At 65.0% G+C, this 8035-nt stretch overlaps 1 protein-coding gene across 1 annotated transcript; it reads right to left on the reverse strand.

Annotated features, from left to right (window-relative positions):
- Nucleotides 1-250: 250 nt before the first annotated feature.
- On the reverse strand, nucleotides 251-3353 carry LOC137459768 (dentin matrix acidic phosphoprotein 1-like). Its single transcript, XM_068170524.1, has 4 exons — nucleotides 3237-3353; nucleotides 3089-3136; nucleotides 2392-2646; nucleotides 251-1531 (listed from the first exon to the last, which is right to left on the reverse strand). Exons 1-4 carry the CDS (start codon nucleotides 3351-3353, stop codon nucleotides 251-253), a joined length of 1701 nt encoding a protein of 566 aa, XP_068026625.1.
- Between the last annotated feature and the right edge of the window lie 4682 nt (nucleotides 3354-8035).

Here is an 8035-nt window from a genome sequence, read left to right on the forward strand (position 1 = left end):
GCTGCTCGCCAGGCTGGGGTAAGGAAGGGATTCCTGGCTCTGCTTTGGTGCTTTCCCCGTGCCTGGCATCTCCTCCTCCGCGGCCCGCCCGGGTCGAGCCCTGGCGAAGCTGCCTCTGTCTCACCCACGGACCCTGCTCAGCAGGCAGAAGGCAGCCGGGGCCGGACAGCAAATAAATACCCACCCCCTCCTCCTCCTCCTCCTCCCGCTATCCCCCACCCCCCAGCGCCCGCGGGGCTGCGGGCACAGCTCAGTAGCCGTCCTGGCAGTCGTTGTCGTCGTAGTCAGCGGCAGGCTTGTGGCGGTAGGCGCCCGGCCGCCTCCGCCGGCTGCTGCTCTCCAGGCTCTGTGGCGAGCTGGCATCGCCGCGGCTGCTGCTGGCCTCCTCCTGGGAGCGGCTCTCCTCCTCCTCCTCGTCATCGTCGCCCTGCTGGGAGTCGCTGTTGCTCTCTGTGGAGCTGCTGTCCTCCCCTGTGTTGTCCTCCTGGCTGCCATCCTCCTGCAGGGATGAGCTGCGGCTCTCGGCCGAGTCGCTCGCCGTGTCCCCGTCGGGGGCAGAGTCATTCTCCTCCTCCTCTGACTCCTCCACAGTGTCCTCCGCCGACTGGCTCTGCTCGCTGGCATCTTCCCTGGACTTGCTCTGGTTTTCCTCTTCTTCCTCAGACAGGCTGTCGGGGGCGGAGGGCTGACTCCTGTCCTCTGCGGACTCCTGGTCCTGCTGCTCCTCCAGGTCCCGGCTGTCGCTGTGCTCGTCGGACCTGCTCAGCGTCTCCTGGGAGATGTCCTCTGGGGACTCCCGGGGCTGCTCGTCGGCCTGCTCGGCGCTGTCCTCCCTGGACTCGCTGTCCTCACTCTCCCTGGAGGGGCTGTCCTCCCCATCCTCCTCCTCCTCGGAGCGGCTGGGGCTGTTTTCCTCCGACGGGCTGGCGTCAGGCTCCTGCGAGTCGCTGTTGTCCTCCACGGAGGGGCTGTCCTCCGCCGAGTCAGCCTCCTCCAGCTCCGGGGACCTGCTGTCCCCCTCCTCCCAGTGGTGTGAGCCAGCTCCCTGGTCACTCTCTCGGCTGCCCCCCAGGGCACGGGGGCCGGCGCGGTGCCCTCTGTAACTGCTGCCCAGGGCGTCGAAGACGGAAGGGTCATCCCCCTGCATGGCTTCGTCCCCGAAGTCGTAGCTCTCCTCGTCCTCCTCCTCCTGCTGGCTGCTGCTGCTGTGCCCTCCCTGCCTGTAGCGGCTGCCGAGGTAGTTCCTGTACCTCCAGTGGTCCTCGCCGGCGCTTTCGCTGCTGCTGCTGCTGCTGCTGTCGCCCCGTCCCCCACCGGCCCCGCGGCCAGCGCCGTGGTCGCCTTCCCCGTCGGCCCCAGCCGCGTACGTAGGACCTTCTCCCCTCTCCTCCTCCCCGTTCTGATCGAAGCTGTCGTCTCCACTTTCATCCTCCTCCTCCGGGAAGCCCCCGGCGTGGGAGGGAAGCGAGCTGAGCGCAGGGCCGTGGTGCCCTCTCTGGTCACCATCGTCGGTGTCGCGGGCATCCTCCTCCTGGCGCGGGGACAAAGGCAACAGCTTGCAGGTCACAGTATCACAGCGCCACGGGACGGTAGAGGTTGGAAGGAGACCTCCAGAAATCATCCAGCCCAACTTCCCCCCCTGCCAGAGCAGCATCACCCAGGGCAGTCCTCACAGGAATGCATCCAGGAGGGGTTGGAAGCTCTCCAGAGCAGGAGACTCCACAACCTCTCTGGCAGCCTGCTCCAGGCTCCAGCAGCCTCACACCAAAGAAGTTTCTCCTCCTGCTCAGCTGAAACCTTCCCTGCTCCACTTTGTGTCCATTGCTCCTTGGCTCATTGCTGAGCAGCACCCAGCAGAGCTTGGCCTCCTCCCCTTGCCCCCCAGCCCTCAGCTATTGAGAGGCATTGAGCAGATCCCTCTCAGCCTTCTCCTCTCCAGGCTAACCACCCCCAGGGCTCTCAGCCTCTCTCCACAGGGGAGATGCTCAGGTCCCCAACTCCTCCTCCTGCCTCTCCCTTGGGCTCTCCCCAGCAGCTCTCTGTCTCTCTGCACCTGGGGAGCCCAGAGCTGGCCACAGGATTGCAGCTGTGGGCTCAGCAGGGCAGAGCAGAGCAGAGGGGGAGCAGAACCTCCCCAGCCCTGCTGGCCACACTCTTCCTGCTGCCCCCCCCCAGGAGCCCATTGGCTCTCTTGGCCCCCAGGGCCCTTTGCTGTCCCCTGCAGACCTTGCTGCCCAGCAGCACTCCAAGGTCTTTCTCCCTGGAGCTGCTCTGCAGCAGGGCAGCCTCTAACCAGGGCAGTGCTCACCACAGGCTGCCCTGACCAGCCACAGAGGTGGGGCTGAGCTCACCCTCCTGGCCAGGAGAGACCTCCCTGCCCTGCTCACTCACCAGGAAACCAAGGCTGTTCCCATCCCAGGCACTTGCATCCCCATGGTCCACCTGGTTCAGGCGCTGAGCCTCCCCAGCTCTGCCTCCCTGGCTGTGGCCACCGTGCTCAGCCAGCTCCTCGCCCACGGCATTCCCGCTCGCTGGCTCCCTGACCAGGGAGTTGTCCCCTCTGCCTGCACTGGCAGGGGAATGTCTGCCACCTCCAGCACCCAGGAGGTCACCCAGCTTGTTGCTGTCATCTTCAGTGGCTGTGTCCTGCAGGCAGAAGGTGACAGAGTGCTTTGGTTTGGGAAACGCAGCTGCACAGAGCGCTGCTGCTGCTGCTGCTGCTGCAGGGGCAAAGGTTGCTCCTAAGCCATGCAAGAGCTCAAGCCTTTCCCCATGGCTCTTTCTGCTGATGCAATCAGAAGGGCCATGCAGAAAAGCCCAAGCAAGCCAGGATGGTTCAGAGCACAGAAACTCCTCTGGCAAGACCAACCCAGCAGAACGCCCCTGGGGAGCTTGGGAACGACCCCAGCCAGGCAAGGCGAGGCAGAAGGAGGTGAAACCAAGCCAGCCTGGCAGGCAGGTGAAGCTCACAGAGACCTGCTGAAGCAGCAGCTCTGCCCCCAAGCGCCTGGCCCCAGGACGCCTGCCCAGGGCTGGATCCCAACCCTGAACCTGCTCCAGGCAGGACCAAGGGCAGCTCCTGACTTACCTCCCGCTCGGCACCGTGGTGGGGGTGGGCAGGCTCAGGGCCGGGCACCTAGAGGCAGCCAGGAGACATCTGATGAGTGATGGGTGAGCCTTGGCAGGGTGAAACTGATGGGGGAAGGGAGCTGGGTAGCTGCCCAGGGGGTACTTACAGGGTGAGCAGAGACTAGAGCCCAGAGGAGCAGCACCAGGAGCGCAGTCCTCGACTTGGTTGTGATCCCTGAGGCTGCAACAGGGAGCAAAGCGTTTGCACACCAGGGCAAAAGCATCATGCCCCTGGCTGCAGCTTGGCCCCACAAAGCCCTTCCAACTGATAACAGCCTTGCCAGCCCATCCCATGGTGCCCCTCAGCCTGGCATGGCATCAGACAAGCCAAGGATTTCAAACAGAATCACAGAGCTGGCATGGCTGGAAGGGAGCTGCAGGCTCAGCCAGCCCCAACCCCCTGCCATGGGCAGGGACACTTCACACCACAGCAGCTTGCTCACAGCCACCTCCAGCCTGGCTGCAAACACCTCCAGCCAGGAGGCTTCCACCACCTCCCTGGGCAGCCTGGGCCAGGCTCTCACCACCCTCCTGCCCAACAACTTCTTCCTCACAGCCAAGCTCCAGCTCCCCACTTCTACTTCTGCTCCAGCCCCCCCACTTCCTAGCCCTCCCTCACCCCCTCCAAGGTCCCTCCCCAGCTTGCTTGCAGCCCCCTGCAGCTCCTGCAAGGCCACCGAAGGTCTCCTGGGAGCCTTCTCCTCTCCAGCCTGCACAAGCCCAACTCTCTCAGGCTGTGCTCACAGCAGAGCAGCTCCAGCCCTCTGCTCCTCCTCCTGGCCCTGCTCTGGACACCTTCCAGCCCCTCCAGAGCCTTCCTGCCACAGAGGCTCCAGACCTGGCCACAGCAATAAGGCTGGGAGGGGAGAATACAGCTGGGAGGGGAGAATAAGGCTCCTCCAAGAAACACCCCCAAGCGCTGCTCTTTTCCCTCTGGGCACCCCCCGAACGCAGCCCCGAAAGCAGCCCAGCCCTTTACCTGGAGCCATGGCGCAGGTCTGGTGCCTCCTGTGGCTGCGGGGAGGGTTCGAGCCAGCCGCCTGCCTCTGGGATGCCCGGCAGCCGTGTGCCCCAGCGCCGCCGCCGCCGGGCATTTAACTGCTGCCTGGCGCTGGCCCCCGGGCCGCGGGCAGCCAATGGCACCGGCGGGCAGCGCAGGGAAGGTGCCGCCGGGCCCCGGCCTCCCACGCTTCCTCCGGGACACCGGCCCCCAAAATAAGCTCCTTGCGGTCCGCAGGCGGCCGAGCCCCGGCCGGCAGTTAATGAGCTGCCCTGCCGGGCGGTGTTTTGGCTGCTAAATCCGTCCCGTTCACACACTTCCCCCTCCCGCCCCTGCCCGGGCGCAGGCACAGGCAGGCAAACAGCCGCGGGGGCACCCGCGCCGGGCACCGTGCCCCGGCCCCGGGCTGCCGGCATCCGGGCACCGGCAGCTCTGCTGGGGGGCTCCGGCTGCCACCCTGCCCCCCCCGCCCAGGGCTCGGCCTTCCCCCCAGCCCCCCTGCCGCAGGGCATGGCAGGGGTTGTGCCCACACACAAGGCAGAAAGGAATCACTGAATCACTGAAGGGCTGGAAGGGAGCATCCAGTGGCAGCCCCCTGGCAGGGCAGGAGCAGAGAATCCAGCCAGGGCTGCAAAGGCTCCACAGAAGGAGACTCCACAACCTCTCTGGGCAGCCTGCTCCAGGCCTCTGGCAGCCTCCCAGCCAAGAAGTTCCTCCTGAGGCTGAGCTGCAACCTCCTGGGCTGCACTTTCCATCCCTTGCCCCTTGGCCTGTGCCAGGGCCCAGTGAGCAGAGGCTGTCCCTGTGCCTCCCTTCCTGCCCCCCAGCCCTCAGCTCTTGAGAGACATTGCTCAGATCCCTCTCAGCCTTCTCCTCTCCACACTCAGCACCCTCAGGGCTCTCAGCCTCTCCTCCCCAGGCAGTGCTGCAGTCCCCTCAGCAGCCTTGCAGCCTGCCTTGGCCTCTCTGCAGCAGCTCCCTGTCCCTCCTGAGCTGGGCAGCCCAGAGCTGGATGCAATCCTCCAGGGGAGGTCTCAGCAGGGCAGAGCAGAGCAGAGGGGGAGCAGAACCTCCCTGGCCCTGCTGGCCACACTGCTCCTAATGCACCCTGGGGTCCTGCTGCATGCCAGGCAGGGTGGGCCTGGGTGATCTCTAAGGTCCCTCCCAGCCCAACCTGTTGTGTGAGCAGGAGCAATTGTCCTCAGGCACAGAAGGGACACTTGGGCATGGCCTGAGCCAGAGCTGCAGCCAGGGAGATAACCTCTGAGCATGCAGGGCAGGCTGCCTGGGCAGGAATCACTGCATGGGAGGGCTTGGAAGGGACCTCTGGAGCTCATCCAGTTCCAAGCCCCTGCCAGAGCAGCATCACCCAGGGCAGGGCACCCAGGACACAGCCAGGAGGGGCTGGAAAGGCTCCAGAACAGACTCCACAACCTCTCTGGGCAGCCTGCTCCAGGCTCCAGCAGCCTCACAAGGACAAAGGTTTCCCTCCTCTTCCCCTGGCACCTCCTCTGCTCCAGCTTGCCCCCAGTGCCCCTTGTGCTGTCCTTGGCTATCCCTGAGCAGAGCCTGGCTCCAGCCCTGCACAGCTTCATCCCCAGCAAGGAGGTCACCCTCAGGCTCCTCTGCTCCAAGCCCCAGCTGCCTCAGCCTGGCCTCACAGGGAGATGTTCCCCTGCCTGCAGCAGCTCTGTGCCTCTGGGCAGGACTCTCTCCAGCAGCTCCCTGAGCTCCTGCTGGAGCTGAGGGGCCCAGAGCTGGAGCCAAGATTGCAGCTGTGGCCTCAGCAGGGCAGAGCAGAGGGGCAGCAGAACCTCTCTGCCCTCCTCCCCACAGCCCTTCTGCTGCAGCCCAGGCTGCCCTTGGCCTCTCTCCTGGTTGGGGAGAAGCTGGTCAGGAGCAGGCAGGGTGAGGCTGCAGCACAGGAGGCCAAGGGCAGCCTGGGCTGCACCCAAAGCAGGGTGGCCAGAGCTGGAGAGAGGGATCCTGCTCCTCTGCTCTGCTCTGGGGAGACCTCAGCTGCAGGGCTGGGGCCAGAGCTGGAGCCCTCAGCACAGGAGGGAGCTGGAGCTGAGGGAGAGGCTCCAGAGGAGGCCACCAAGATGATCTTTGGAGGGATAGAGAACCTCTGCTGTGGGGCCAGGCTGAGGGAGCTGGGGGTGTTGAGCCTGCAGAAGAGAAGGCTGCAGGCAGAGCTGAGAGCAGCTCCCAGGCCCTGCAGGGGCTGCAAGCAGGCTGCAGAGGGACTGCTGCCAAAGGGCTGCAGGGACAGCCCCAGGGGCAATGGTTTGAGATGAGAGCAGAGCAGATGGAGATTGGATGTGAGGAACAAGTTGTGCCCCAGGAGGCTGCTGGAAGCCTGCAAGAGGTTGCCCAGGGAGGTGGTTGTGGCCCCCTGGCTGGAGAGCTTGGAGGGGAGGCTGGAGAGGGCTGTGGGCAAGCTGCTGCAGTGGAGGATGTCCCTGCTGAGGGCAGGGGCTTGGCCTGGAGGGGCTCTGCAGCTCCCTTCCAGCACAGATCTCTCTGTGGCTGTGCAAGCACCACACAGCTGCTGTGTGCCTCAAGCATCTTCTTCCTCCTTCCTCCTACCTTGCCATGCAGGGAGGCCACCCCAAGCCTGCTGCTGTCCCCACAGGCCCTTGGCCTCAGGACAGGCAGCTCTGAGCTGCTGCTCTCATGGGCACAGTCCTCCAGCAGCTGTTCCCCTGCCCCCTGCCCCAGCCCCGCTGCAGGTACCGTGGGAGGTATTTTCCTCTCGACCTGTGCCTAAATTATACCCCTTGTCCCCTGCCAGATATGAGTTCACTCTGACAGCCTTTTTTTAGGCACCTCCAACAATTAGCAGCTTGGGTTGGGTCAGGTTTTTTGGTCCCAACCCTGCATTTAACTCAGCCCCCAAGGACCTGCTGCTGCCTCCCAGCCAAGGTGAGGAAGCGACCTGGCGAGCGGGGGGTAAACACTGAGCTGTCTCTGAGCACCCCCAAGGGCACCTCCCTCCCCTCTGGTGACCCCAAAATGCCTGTGGCAGCAGATCTCAGAGCTCAAAGGCCAGGGTCTGTCACAGAGCCCCCCAAGCCCAGCTCCCAGCAGCCTCCCTCCCGTGCAGACAAACTGCCCAGAGCCGAGAGAGAGCTGAGCCCAAGGTCTGCTCCTTCCAGAGGCACAATGCAGGGAGAGGAATGGAATCACTCACCCCAACATCCCAGGCCTGCCCCTGGGGACTTCCCACCCCCCCCCAGGACCACAGAAACCACAGAACCACAGAAAGATTCAGGGCTGGAGCAGAGCCTGGGGAGCCCCAAGCCCAACCCCTGCCCTGCAAGGCTCAGCCCTGAGCCACAGCCCCAAGCACCACAGCCAAACCACCTTCCAACCCCTCCAGGCCTGGGGACTCCACCAGCTCCCTGGGCAGCCTCTGCCACTGCCTGACCACTCTGGCTGGGCAAAGCTTCTCCCTCCTGCCCAGCCTGAGCCTGCCCTGCTGCAGCTGGAGGCTGTGCCCTCTCCTTCTGCCACTCCTTCCCTGGGAGCAGAGAGCAGCAGCAGCCTCTCCACAGCCTCCTCTCAGGGAGCTGCAGGCAGCCAGGAGGTCTCCCTCAGCCTCCTCTCCTCCCCCCTAACCCTCCCCAGCTCCTTCAGCCTCTCCTCAGCACATTGATCCTCCAGGCCCTTCCCAGCTTCCCTGCCCTGCTCTGCCCTGGCTCCAGCACCTCCCCAGCTCTCTGGCACTGAGCTGCCCCAAGCTGAAGGCAGCTCTCCAGGGGTGGCCTCCCCAGAGCTGAGCCCCAGGGCACAGTCCCCTCCCTGCTGCTGCTGGCCACAGCATTGCTGAGCCCAGCCAGGAGGCCTTTGGCTTCCTTGGCCCCCTGGGCACTGCTGGCTGCTCTGCAGCTGCTTGGCCAGCAG

The sequence above is a fragment of the Melanerpes formicivorus genome, unplaced genomic scaffold (genome assembly GCF_026170545.1).
Source record: "Melanerpes formicivorus ecotype bairdi unplaced genomic scaffold, bMelFor1.0.p_v2 SCAF_410, whole genome shotgun sequence".
NCBI lineage: Eukaryota > Metazoa > Chordata > Aves > Piciformes > Picidae > Melanerpes > Melanerpes formicivorus.

Excerpts from the sequence above, each read along its gene's own strand:
- LOC137459768 (XM_068170524.1), bottom strand. The coding sequence starts at position 3,353 with ATGCTTTTGCCCTGGTGTGCAAACGCTTTGCTCCCTGTTGCAGCCTCA. Across the intron at positions 3,137-3,236 it reads CTCTAGTCTCTGCTCACCCT|GTGCCCGGCCCTGAGCCTGC; the intron begins GTAAGTACCCCC and ends GGCTGCCTCTAG. Across the intron at positions 1,532-2,391 it reads GGAACAGCCTTGGTTTCCTG|GAGGAGGATGCCCGCGACAC; the intron begins GTGAGTGAGCAG and ends TCCCCGCGCCAG.